At 37.2% G+C, this 13,107-nt stretch overlaps 1 protein-coding gene across 2 annotated transcripts in view; it reads right to left on the reverse strand.

The window, feature by feature from the left end:
* Positions 1–1,192: 1,192 nt before the first annotated feature.
* GYPA (glycophorin A (MNS blood group)) overlaps positions 1,193–13,107 on the reverse strand; it is a 35,407-nt gene continuing 23,492 nt past the window's right edge. Inside the window, exons 3-7 of one of the 2 annotated variants that reach the window (XM_047091824.1) lie at positions 12,732–12,770; positions 9,709–9,744; positions 8,017–8,102; positions 5,651–5,726; positions 1,193–1,433 (exon numbers count right to left, since the gene is read on the reverse strand). In XM_047091824.1, the coding sequence (XP_046947780.1) occupies positions 1,426–1,433; positions 5,651–5,726; positions 8,017–8,102; positions 9,709–9,744; positions 12,732–12,770 (245 nt within the window). In that variant the 3' untranslated portion in view covers positions 1,193–1,425. The remainder of the gene's footprint in view (positions 1,434–5,650; positions 5,727–8,016; positions 8,103–9,708; positions 9,745–12,731; positions 12,771–13,107) is intronic. The other variant, XM_047091825.1, reaches the window with a different exon arrangement.

The raw sequence follows: 13,107 nt of genomic DNA on the forward strand, positions 1-13,107 counted from the left end.
TTAAAATTGCCTTCGTGCAAAAAAATGAATAAAAAAAATTGCCTTGGTGCTTGAGTCATTCATTTGATTAAATTAACCCAATAATACTGTTAAAACTACCTTAAAAAATACATACTAACAGAAATATACTATTCTTTTCAGCTGAATGATCAATTTAACAAAGTAACACTCTCAGAAAAAATGTGTATGTTAAGATTTAGATTTCGTAATTTATTTAAAAAAAAATGTAAGCTGCCAAGCCCAAATGTGTACATAATATTATTTACTTAACTATCACAGTGAAAAGCCGTATGGATTTGTAGTAATTTGGAAATAGAATATCACAGGAGGGCACTTCTTTGTTTTTATATTGCCTTTTAAATTTTACTATAAATGAGTGAGAGCTATGTAGTTACAAAGCCTTAGTCTCATGTCTAGAAATTTCCTTTGGATTATTTAAGCTAATTTCCAAAACTTTATTAAGATGAGAATGTAGGACTGGATGGATTAAAGAATTCAATTGAGAACACAGTACAAATTATTAAAATATTCACCTGCTTGTCAAATTGGCACATCTTACTGAATTTATAGGGTTATTAACTCTGCAAGGTAAAGTCATTAATTCCTTTCTTTGTCAGGACACTGTGACCTCTTACATAAATAACTCTTCCAGTGGAACACAACGCATCTGTCAGTGCCCTGAAAGAGTTAATGCTCGACTGTCAGACAAACTCTTTTAAATAGGTCATTTACACACATGAAGCTTCCTTTTAACATGGGAGAAACTTTTTGTGTTGTTTTATGTATGAGAGAAGGAATGTGAATGTCATTTTATACATCTATATCTACGTTACATATAACTCATGATTTTATGCATGTGTGTATGGAAGGCATCTCCAAACACAAGGTTTACTCATGTGACTAAAATATCATCATCATCATCAGTGTAATCCCCTATCTTGCAATGAGGGAAATATTAGGATTTCAGGTCCCTTAATATATGTAAAACAATGACAAGATGCAGAAGTTTGGAATGAGAACTTAGGTTTCATCTAGATGTGACAAGCCTTTCATTCGACAGCACAATCATTAAAGTATAATAAAATAGAATAAATCACTTGTAAATAACTGCGGATGAAGCCAACCAAAGTTTGGGGATCAGAATTCCAAATCAATTAATTATAAAAATAATGCTAACACACAAAAGCAAACATGAAAGAAAATATTTGTTCTACATTTTGAAATAGACACCTAATGAATACAGACATTTTCCATCACTGAGTCACTGGACTCATTACAATGAAATTTTCATCCTGAAGTACATACAGCTTAGGAAGGTATATGCTATATTGGAGTGTGTAATTCACACATTCATTTTTCAGTTGACTGAAGTCTCGTGTCTTTGACTTCTTCCAAAATCTGGCTTGATGAGCAGATTCTCATGAATTACTGTTCTGTAGAAGGATTATAGAGGGGGAAAAAAAGCAGTAGTATGGGACATAGTTATATTTAAGCACAATAGGAAATGAATACATAAAATATACTTTAGAATTCTACATTCTCACAGAGTTGTTCTTGAACATAATTATTAGGGAATGAAAGGAATTTTCTTTCAGATTAGCACTATTAGAATAATATGTAGAGAAAGACAGAATTTTTTAGAAAATCTATTCCAAAAGCCTTAGATAAGGCACAAATGTAATTACTCTGCTCCTAATTTCTACAGAGATGAGAAACTAACACAGAACTTGTGTAGGAGCCGAGTACAGTGGGAAGGCAGCAAATGATAAGTGAGTTGAATTAACATATATGTCTTTGAATCTAAAGCAACCTCCCTAGTCTATAATCTCTCTTGAGAATAACTTTTTTCTTTGGACATAAACAAGAAGAAGTCTGTACAACAACTCATTGCTAAATTTCTCTCTGATACTACCACATGGGAAAAAGGTGCTGGATTGGTCTCCTTCATCAAATCTGACCCTCCACCTTTCTTGGCTAGAAAGTTGGATTTATGTTACTGCTGGAGAGTGTGTTAAATGGATGAGAAGAGTTTTGCTCTTATTAAAACAGAGTGTTTTCCACAGTTTTCTTCTATTTGGGTATAATGGGAACTGTGTATCCCAAACATTTTCCCGTGAGAAATGAGCTGATGGAGTCACATGCGCCCACCACCATGGACAGCGAACTCCGACTCACTTATTCTCCTTCCCCACCAGGCATAAACAATGTGCAAGTTCAAGGGGGGTAAAGCAGTTCATACTTTACACTCTAACATTTCTAGCTCTTGTTAAGAAGGCATTGTCACTCTACTGTCTCTTACTGCCTTTGACTTGTACATTTCTTTATAGCAGGATTCTATGAAAACAGGACTAAAACATTTTTTAATAATTGTGTGTTTCCCAATGTTTCCTGCGAGATGGATCAGATTTTATAACCCATTTCACTAACTTACTAAGACACATTTAATAACCTCATTTGCACAAATAGGGGGAAATAAAAGAAGCCTGAAATTTGGCTCATCTGACTTGCCACTGGTTCTTTTCACTGTCTTTCCATATTTTTGAGACATGAATTGAGAACCAAAGCATTAATCTTGCTAATATAGAGATGCACATAATTCCTTGAGTACAGCATATTCTTTCTTCTTCCATGCCTTTTGTCATATTGTCCTTCAGCCTGGAATTGCCTTATCTTGCCCTGGGTAATGTTCATCTCTCTTTTAAGACGGGCCCCAGGTGATTCTGTCTCCAGAAGTCTCTGCTACCTGCTCCAGTCTCTTTAGATGGTATTGCCCCTAATACCTTAAAATTTGTTCACTGCAATGACCACCTTTCACTAGATTCTCAGCTTCTAAAGGATAGAGACATTCACTGGTAAATCTAATTTTAAAGTATGGTGCCTAGCCCACAGTAAGCATTTGGTAAATATTTGTTACACTGAAACTAACAATGGTATTTTAATGTGCTTTGGTGGATTAAATTGTCCCAAACTTTTGCAGACTATTGTACAGAGAGACTCAATATTGTATAGGAAGAAATGGCAGAGGAAATGCTAAACACTAAATTTGTCACCAAAATACATCAGTAGTTAAAAGCATATAGCAATAGAGTAACAAACAAAATTAAGCTTTGGGTGGTAATTGCTCCATTTTAGAAATACCATCGAAACATTTTTTTGAAACCATGCACAATGTAGGTTAAAAAATACACATGTTAGTTCCACCTGCAAGTCTTATAACAAGGTAGCCTAAGTAAATTAAGTAAATCTGGCACATGACTGAAAACTTTAAGTATAGGCAGATTGGGTTTTATTAATCCTTTTAGCTGAGAACTTTGTATATGCCATTTAAAATTTTTTTAAATGTTTATTTATTTACTTCTGAAGGAGAGAGAGACAGAACACAAGCAGGGGAGGGACAGAGACAGAGAGAAGGAGACACAGAATCCGAAGCAGGCTCCAGGCTCTGAACTGACAGCCCAGAGCCTGATGCAGGACTTGAACTCATGAACCATGTGTGAGATCATGACCTGAGCTGAAGTTGGATGCTTAACCGACTGAGCCACCTCGGTGCTTCCTGTATATGCCAGGAGTATATGCCTGTATATACTCTATATAGCATGACCTTCCTGGGACTAAGTAATTATGTGACAACCATGGTTAAGCTTTAAGAGCAATCCACAAGATAACCTGACAAGGCAAGTCCTGCTTATAGGTTATGTAGCTGGAGCGAATCTTTAAAACTTCCTTTCCTCACTCCAAAGTCTAGGAAACCTAGCAAGGCCTTTGAAGATAAGTGCTTGGTCCCAGGTTAAAACTAGAATCCAAAAATTTACAGGTCTTCAGTTCTGTCGTAATTTTTTATAATTATGGAAAAACCCCAGTCAGTTTTGCAGAAGGCAGAGTCAGGTCCTCTTTGCTTGAGTCTTAAAGCCCATTTCACAGAGATTTGTTCTTGGTGGACATCTCCCAAAATAGACATCACTTGGGTTTATGTTTCAGGCAACATTTAATAGGAACTATGCACTTAATTATAGAGGTTATACAAGAGGCCATAATGAATAAAATAAATGAAATTGGCTTGGTATTTAAACCAATAGCTCAGGCTGCAAGCACTCCTCGGCTCTTATGAATTAATTGCTCTCATGCTGGTATAGAGGCTCCAGCATTGTTACAGTTTATATTTTTTTCTGTAAGGGAGCATTAATATTTGGATGTTTTTTAATGTACAAATCTCCCACTTTTTAAAGTTGGCAATGAATGCTCTTTTAAAAAATCACTGTGTGGGTTAATACTGTTCTATGTAGGGGTACCTGGGTGGCTCAGTCAATTTAGCATTTGACTCTTTTTTTTTTTTAATTTTTTTTTCAACGTTTATTTATTTTTGGGACAGAGAGAGACAGAGCATGAACGGGGGAGGAGCAGAGAGAGAGGAAGACACAGAATGGGAAACAGGCTCCAGGCTCTGAGCCATCAGCCCAGAGCCTGACGTGGGGCTCAAACTCATGGACCACGAGATCGTGACCTGGCTGAAGTCGCACACTTAACCGACTGCACCACCCAGGCGCCCCAAAGCATTTGACTCTTGATTTTGGCTCAGGTCGTGATCTCAGGGTCTTGGGATAGAGCCCTGCACGGGGCTCTGTGCTGAACATGGAACCTGGAACCTGCTAAAGATTCTCTCTCCCTCTGCCCCTCTCTCTTGCTCAGGTGATATCTCTCTCTTAAAAAAAAAAATACTGTTCTTTGTGAAAAAATTGACCTGCAGTTTTCCACATGTTGTGTATCTACATAGCACCTGCAAGTGGAAAAACAGGGGGCCACGTGACTAGCCAGTTGTGTAGAGGAGGTCATTTGCTTATGGAGGCTACATTACTTATTAGAGCTAACAGGCATGAGCACTTACTATGGCCAAGAACTGTTCTCAATGCTTTACTTGTTATAGCTCATTTAATCCTCATAAAATTCCATGAGGTCGACATTATCATTATGTCATTATTAAATTATCTCCACATTAACTACCATTATCTCCATATTAGTAGCTTCTTCATGGTTACGTAGCTAGTAAGTGTTGGGAGTATGGATTCAAACCCACGTCTGGCTGCAGATCAGGGGTTATTAAATTGTATCCTCTATAGGGCCTCCTAGATATAACTTTGCAGTTTGGAAAATGAAAAGTATACAGAAGATCTTAAATTTTGCTTTTAGTTATAGTATGTGTTTTATCTTGTTTTTTAAAACGTTATTTATTTATTTTGAGAGAGAGAGAGAGAGAGAGAGAACACAAGCGAAAGTGGGGGAGGGTCAAAGAGAGAGGGAGAGAGAGAGAATCCCAAGCAGGCTTCCCACCGGCAGTGCAGAGCCCAACTCGGGGCTCCACCTGAGCAACTGTGAGATTATGACCTGAGCTGAAATCAAAAGTCAGACGCTTAGCCAACTGAACCACCCAGGTGCCCCTGTTTTACCTTTTTTTTTTTTTTTAAAGATACTTTGTGCCTAAGGGGTAATTTCATTATGCTGAAGACAAATGTTTACATAAAAAAATCTTACAGAAGTAGCATCGATAAAATAGAATACAAATGAATCTTACTTGGGCATACCTCTCCCAAATCAGAAGTAACTAATTTTTTTCCCTCACCAAAACGCAAAAGGCATTAAGAATATTAGCACCAACCTGGATTTCTTGTTTCTACAGAACTTTCAGGATCTGCGTCCTCTGGTTGTGCAGTTTGCAAGGGAGATGGAGTTTTCTATGAATAAAAACCAGATAAATATTAATGCCACAATTTTCTAAAGTTAAGACCTTATAAAGAAAATGCCTCAAGTTAAAAATATTTTGGGGGGTGGGGCTCCTGGGTAGCTCAATCGGTTAAGCTCCTGACTTTGGGTCAGGTCATGAACTCGACGTCCATGAGTTCGAGCCTCATGTAGGGCTCCGCGTCCGGCTCTGTGCTGACAGCTCAGAGCCTGGAGCCTGCTTTGGATTCTGTGTCTCCCTCTCTCTCTGCCCCTCCCCTGCTTGCACTTCTCTTTCTCTCTCAAAAATAAATAAACATTAAAAAAATTTTTTTTTAATATTTTTTGGGACTGAAGTTTGTTTCCTTTTGATTAATATGTGCTTTGTAGAGGTTACTTTTGGAAGAATTTATGGTTTCATACATATCTACAAACTTTGATTTCAATTTGTATTTGTCTTTCTAAATAGTATTTGATGTTTCCATAAGTGAATTATTACCCCAAACATTGACTCTCATATTTCCATGCTGTAATGAAAAGCTAAAATGGAATTTTTTTTAAAAAGAGGTAAGGGAGCCCCTGGGTGGCTTAGTTGGTTGAGGGTCAGACTCTTAATTTTGTCCCAGGTCATGATCCCAGGGTCGTGGGATCCAGCCCTGCATCGGGCTCTACACAGAGTGTGGAGCTTGCTTGAGATTCTCATCCTCTCTTTCTCAGATTAAAAACAAAAAAGAAGTAAGGTCTCTTAGCATATTGGACATGATTCAAGTTTTCTATATACAAATAGAATATTTTCTCTGAATTTTGCCAACTAAGTATTTTATTGATTTTGTTTAGGTTTTAGATCGCCAGCCAAGAGAGAAGACAACTCATTTTGCCATATATGCCCAAATACAAGGAGATGATTTTCTCCCAATATTTATCCTGCAGACAAGAAGAGTCATCTTGCATTCAAGTCTTTACAAAATTTCTCACATTACAACAGGCACTCTCAATTACTTTTATTAAGAAGTATTATTTAGACAAGATACATTTACATGGAGTGTTTATAATCCATCATAGGTTTGGATCATTACAGAAGTCACCTAATAGAAGTCGTTAAAAAAGAAAAAGGCAGGGGTGCCTGGGTGGCCCAGTCGGTTAAGTGTCCAACTTGGCTCAGGTCATGAGCTTGCCGTTTGTGGGTTCGAGCCCTGCGTCTGGCTCTATGCTGACAGCTCAGAGCCTGGAGCTTCAGATTCTGTGTCTCCTGCTCTTCTCTCTGCCCTTCTCCTGCTCACACTTTGGCTCTCTCACTCTCGCATAAATAAACATTAGAAAAAAAAGAAAAAAAGAAAAAGGCAAAGGAACTTAATGTGAATTTACTATCAGTCTTGTTACACCCCTGTCATAGCAATGTTGTAACCCTTCTAAACAAGCCTTTTTAAAAAATATATATAGTGGTTATGGTGTGGAGATCACAAAGAGAGATCAAGAGCAGAGGATGAATGAGAACTCAACCGTACCATTCTTTTGTGACTAGGTCTTTAATGATCTAGGATCACAGTTCTAATTATAACATCATAGACACACACAAATGTATCTTAAACATCTTAAATAGAAGGGGCCCCTGGGTGGCTCAGTCCATTGGGCGGCTGACTTCTGCTCAGGTCATGATCTCACGGCTCGTGAATTCAAGCCCCGAGTCGGACTCTGTGCTGACAGCTCAGAGCCTGGAGCCTGCTTCGGATTTTGTGTCTCCCTCTCTCTCTACCACTTCCCTGCTCACACTCTGTCTTTCTCTGTCTCAAAGGTAAATAAACATTAAAAAAATTTTTTTAACATCTTAAATAGAAAGTTATAGTAAAGGTTATGTGCTTTGGAATGCTGTATCATATGGACATAAAGTTAGCTTTTGTGATGAAGAAAAGAAAGTCACTCATGCTGGAAAACACATAGATGGAGTTTGAAAAATTTGTATAAAGAAATATGACAATGAAAACCAGCAGAAGTGTTAAACATGTAAATATATCATGTTATTTTAAATATTTTGCACACACAAGTTAAAGTATATACTACAATTAGAAATTTGACTCTTCCATCTCTACGCATCAAAGTATATTAAATCAAGTGAGACAAAACTTTATAAAATTTTTCATTGGGAAATGGAGGATAGGTTTATATTTCAGCTTCCTCTATAGGGCAAATGCAAAAAAAAAAAAAAAGTGTCCAGTTGAAAAAGATGGAATGAAATTTTGTTTCTCTTTGACTTGAATTGCACTCAGAGGAAGCGCACTTATAGCAAAATTAAAAACTGAATCTCACCTTTGTTAGTCGTTTAATACAGAAGGCAATTGAGAGGATAGTTCCGATGATACCAGCCATTACTGCATACACAATCCCTGTTATCTCTGTGGGAGAAAAAGAGAGCAGAAAATTGCAAAAATATGCAATAAGCTACCACAGAGCAACTGAAAAATAAAACAGGTAAAATCATGGTAGTATCACTTTGCGTTTTTACAGAAAATATATTAATATACTTTTAAGTATATCTTATATTTTAGAAGATTAGGTTTCCACAGTAACCATGTGGGAGACTGGAACTTTGAGTGCTAAAGTCTTTGTCCAAGGTCACACATCTAATGACAACCAAGACTCAAGAGTTCCAACTCACCTCCATTGTTCTACAGGACCTCACAGGCATAATTATGGATAAGAGCTATGTGGACATTCTACCTTGATATGGAAAAAACCCACAAACTCTTTCACAGTTTCAAAGTTATGAGAGAAAACAATGTCTAAACTATACTATATGCTAGTATAATATATAATGTGCACACTGATTAGTATATTTCTAATGTAATAGACAAACTATATGACATTGTAAATATGCTAAAAATATTTTTCAAATCTTTTACTTGTTGAGAATGAAACACAATTGAAGTTACAGTTTCTTGCGTATTCATTCATATTTGTACTGCTTTCAAATGAGGTAAATAGAACTGAAGGCAAGACATAGAAGTAAAATGGCATATCTATTTGGCTAATTTATACTTAAAAGACTTATTATTGATTGAAAAAAAGGTAAAAGTGTTTTTTCCTGTCCCTGGTGTTGTCCAGCTTCCTGTCTATTTAGCTTTAATTCATGAATAGGGATTCGTTTCTACCATTCATTTTTCTTGTGTGAAGTATGGATACAGGCCAAGTGTGAAGGGAGGCTGAGAAATGCAGAATAGTGAAGGAGCACATGAATCAACTAAAGCCAGGTCCACAGCAACACCTAAGAAGTGGGGGTGACGGTCCTCCAGTCATAGAGGGTTGGGAGGATAACCCCAAAGTGGTAGCGTAGGCCCCAAAATAAATCAGGATTGAGATATAAATGGTCTATGTTTATTCTTGATGTGGTGCCAATTAATCAGATGATTTTAAGCTCCTTGCTTGCTTTACAAGTAGGAAACAAGGAAGTTCAATTGTTTTATAAGCTCTTATGAGACTTTGCTCAAGTACCCATGGTTGGTTAGAAGGCTAAAATATCGAAATTAAAAGAAAAATTAATATCAGATTATGTATTGCTAGTTCCAAAATGTTTAGGAAAATAAGAAATGCATATTTTAATTTTAAAAAGAGCATATGTTGTTTGCCTTTACAGTTTTGTATGATGAGAGTTAACAACATATGCTCTTCTGATTTAAAAATTGATGCTTTTTGGGGCACCTGGGTGGCTCAGTTGGTTGAGTGTCTGACTTCAGCTTAGGTCATGATCGCATGGTTCATGAATTTGAGCCCTGCATTGGGCTTGCTGCTTTCAGCATGGAGCCTGCTTTGAATCCTCTGTCCTCCTCTCTCTCTGCCCCTCCCCTCCTCATGTTCTTTTTCTCAAAAATGAATAAACATTTATTTTAAAAAATTGATGCTTTTTATTTTCTTAGGCAATCGCACCTAGTAATGTGTCTAGTTGATCTTAAGTCAATAGTTTAAGATGAAATTATTATTATTCTACACCAACTGTTAACATACCTCCCGCAGAAAAAATGTGTTCAAGTAGTCCGTCTCCTAAAAAAAGAAAATTTCAAAATAAAGTCAGAATACATAGAGTGTGTCTTTACAATTCCATATCGGAATTAGATTGTTGAGTGGGTTTCTTTTTATTAACTGTGTTTTGCAGCCACTGTTAAATTTTTTTAAATTGTTTTTAATGTTTACTATTTTTGAGAGAGAGAGAGAGAGAGAGAGTGAGCAGAGGAGGGGCAGAGATAGAGGGAGACACAGAATCTGAAGCAGACTCCAGGCTCTGAGCTGTCAGCACAGAGCCTGATCCAGGGCTTGAATTCACGAACTGCCAGATTGTGACCTGAGCTGAAGTCCAACGCTTAACCGACTGAGCCACCCAGGGGCCCTGCTACTATTCAATCTGAAGCAGTTAGCTAGTAAAATTTATGAAGTAATGTGTCAATATTAACAGTAGTAATTTCAGTATCTACATTCAAGCACTTATCGACTTATATCAAAAGCAGTGCATTTTCAAAAATATGTAAAAATGGTGAGGAAAAAGGAGACACAGTGAGCCATTGCCCCACACGAACTGTAGCTCATCCCCAAGAGAGGTCATGTTGCTATGAGTTTTCCAGATTTATACCACGGTCACCATCTGGATCCAAATCCTTACTGTGTCTCATTTGAGCTTTTATCAACGGTTGCACCGGATTCCCTATCTGCAGAAGTTTCTAGTAATGTTGCCTTAATGCACCACCAGAGTTAACCTGATCAGTCCACATCTTACATTTCTTTCTCTGCTGTCTCCAATGCCACTTTAAATCATGAAGCCATATGACTACTACAGCCTTACAATTTTCTTGAATTTAGTTGTTACAAATAACATTATACCTTATTGTGTCACATACTCAGGGACTTGGTTATATTTGATCATTCCTTAGAAGGTATGTTTAAAGGTTATTTGGGGCTTGTCTTCTCTTTCTTCATGATAGTTGGTGGTTGTGGTTGGTGTATGAGCTCTGGAGCAAAACAAATGGGGTTTCAGTCATAAGAATCTCTTTTACTAGTTGTGTGACCTTGGACAAGTTACTTAATTTCTTTGTGCTTTAATACTTTCTTGGGCAAAGGAAGATCATAACACCTGTCTCTCTGGATTCTGCAAAGATAAAATTCTGGATGTCTGCAAAGATAAAATTAGATAATGCATGGGAACACTTACAATCCCCCACCATGCTAGCCATTATTTTTAGGATTCAGGGCATATAGCACTGGGTGTCTATATTTGACCTTTAAATGCTTTCCGGTTTGACACCATCATGTTGGCTTCACATTGAAGTCACTTTGAAAATTAGATTGTCTCACTGAATGCAGAAGCCTAATAATTAGTTCCAAGCACTTAGCCTAATTTTCCTCTCCTGGTCTCTGTTCTTAAAATCTGCTGCTTCCATTTATCTCAGTGTTATTTTCTCAATGTTTCGATTAGCTAATGATCCTGCGGCCACTCTTAAGTTTTTTCTGAGCCTTAAAAAAAAAACCTAGAGTATCTTGCCTAAATCCCACCTGCAAAAGACACTTTCCCTTTCTGCATTCAGCCAGCTCTTGTGAAGTCATCTTCTTTTTCCTAGAAAAATAACCGGAGGGGTGTCGGGGTGGCTCAGTCAGTTAAACATCCAACTCTTGATCGTGAGATCGAGTCCTGGGTCAGGTTCCATGCTGAGAGTGGAGCCTGCAAAAAAGAGAACAGAATGGAAGGGAAGGGAAGGGGAGGGGAGGGGAGGGGAGGGGAGAGGAGAGGAGAGGAGAGAAGGAAAGAAAGGGAAAGAAAAAAGAAAATAGAAAAGAAAAGAAAAGAAAAAAGAAAAGAGAAATAACCAGACATAGTGAATGCTACCTGACTACCCTTTTCTCAGCACTCAGCCTGGCTTAAGAGTTCTCATTTACTAGGCAATTATGCTATGTCAGGCTTGGGATGAAGCAATTTTGCCTACATTTTCTTATTTGATCTTTAGAGAAATACTGTAAGATGAATGTTATGGGCCTATTTTAAAATTCAGGGGACAGAAACCCCTTAGGGAAATTCACTCAGGGTCAACAGCTGGGACAGCTGAACACTGCTTGGTTTGACCACAGACCATCCTCACCACTGCACCGTGAGATCCCTTTTACCTGTGTGCACCATTTTGTGGTCGCATTCAGCATTTATTCACTCTGATAGATTGTTTTAATTTTTTTTTATCCCACAGTAGTATTTCTGTGAGGTATTCCAGAAGTGAGAACTCCTCTGGAATAGGGATTGCATCTACTTAGCTTCTGTTTCTCAGTGTTTGTCACAGTTTTGCCACAGTGACAAGTCTAATTAGATAGAGTTGCGTTAGAACAATGACTCCAAAGTAACTATTTTAAAATATGAACAAAGCCTGTTTTTTCGTTGTCTCTTCTTTGTTTTTGTTTCTTAAATTCCACCTATGAGTAAAATTATATGGTACTTGTTTTTCTCTGGCTGACTTATTTCACTTAGCCTTATACCTTCTAAATCCACTCATGTTGTTGTAAATGTCAAGATTTCACTCTTTTTTACGGCTGAGTAATATTTCATTGTGTATGTATACTACATCTTCTTTATCCATTCACCTATGGATGGACACTGGTTGCTTCCATTTCTTGGATGTTGTACTTAATGCTGCAATAAACATAGGGGTGCACATATATTTTCAAATTAGTGTTTTGATTTTCTTTGGGTAAATATTCAGTAGTGGAATTGCTGGATCATATGGTATTTTGATTTATATTTTTTTGAGGAAGCTCTATGCCGTTTTTCACAGTGGCAACACCAGCTTGCATTTCCACAAACAGTGAAATAGGTGAAGGGATAAGAGTACACTTCTTGTGATCAGTAATCACTTCTTGTGATTAGTTTCAGACCTGAAACTAATATCCTACTATATGTTAATTACACCTGAATTAAAAAAAATTAATGAACAAACTTTGTTCCCCATCTGAGAGATACTGGTGTATAGTAACTAAAAATTCTTGTCTTATTTTCTTACCATGAATGTTGAATGGTAAGGCCTCTGTGGTAACCACATCTGTATAAAACAGAAGTTAAGAAAAAGATCAGAAATAAGGTGACTGAGTGGACTCCAGAACATATCGTAAAATAAAAATTTATTCCATGTCTCTCCCAGTGGCAGCGCTGGAATTTCTACATCAGGGCTTTACAGCTGAGGAAAATGTATCTTTATTTCCTCATGTGTGAAATGATAAAACCTGCCTCAAAATATTATAAGGACTAAATTAGTTTAGTGTGTGTGTGTGTGTGTGTGTGTGTATGTGTACACACATTAACAGAGTACTTGGCACATAATGAGCTTTAAATACATGTTGGTTATTATTGTTATTATTCTTATAAAGGGGGGAAAGACT

The sequence above is a fragment of the Lynx rufus genome, unplaced genomic scaffold (genome assembly GCF_022079265.1).
Source record: "Lynx rufus isolate CCGP_SWC_20201006 ecotype Redwood Valley unplaced genomic scaffold, mLynRuf1.p SCAF_3, whole genome shotgun sequence".
Classification (NCBI taxonomy): domain Eukaryota; kingdom Metazoa; phylum Chordata; class Mammalia; order Carnivora; family Felidae; genus Lynx; species Lynx rufus.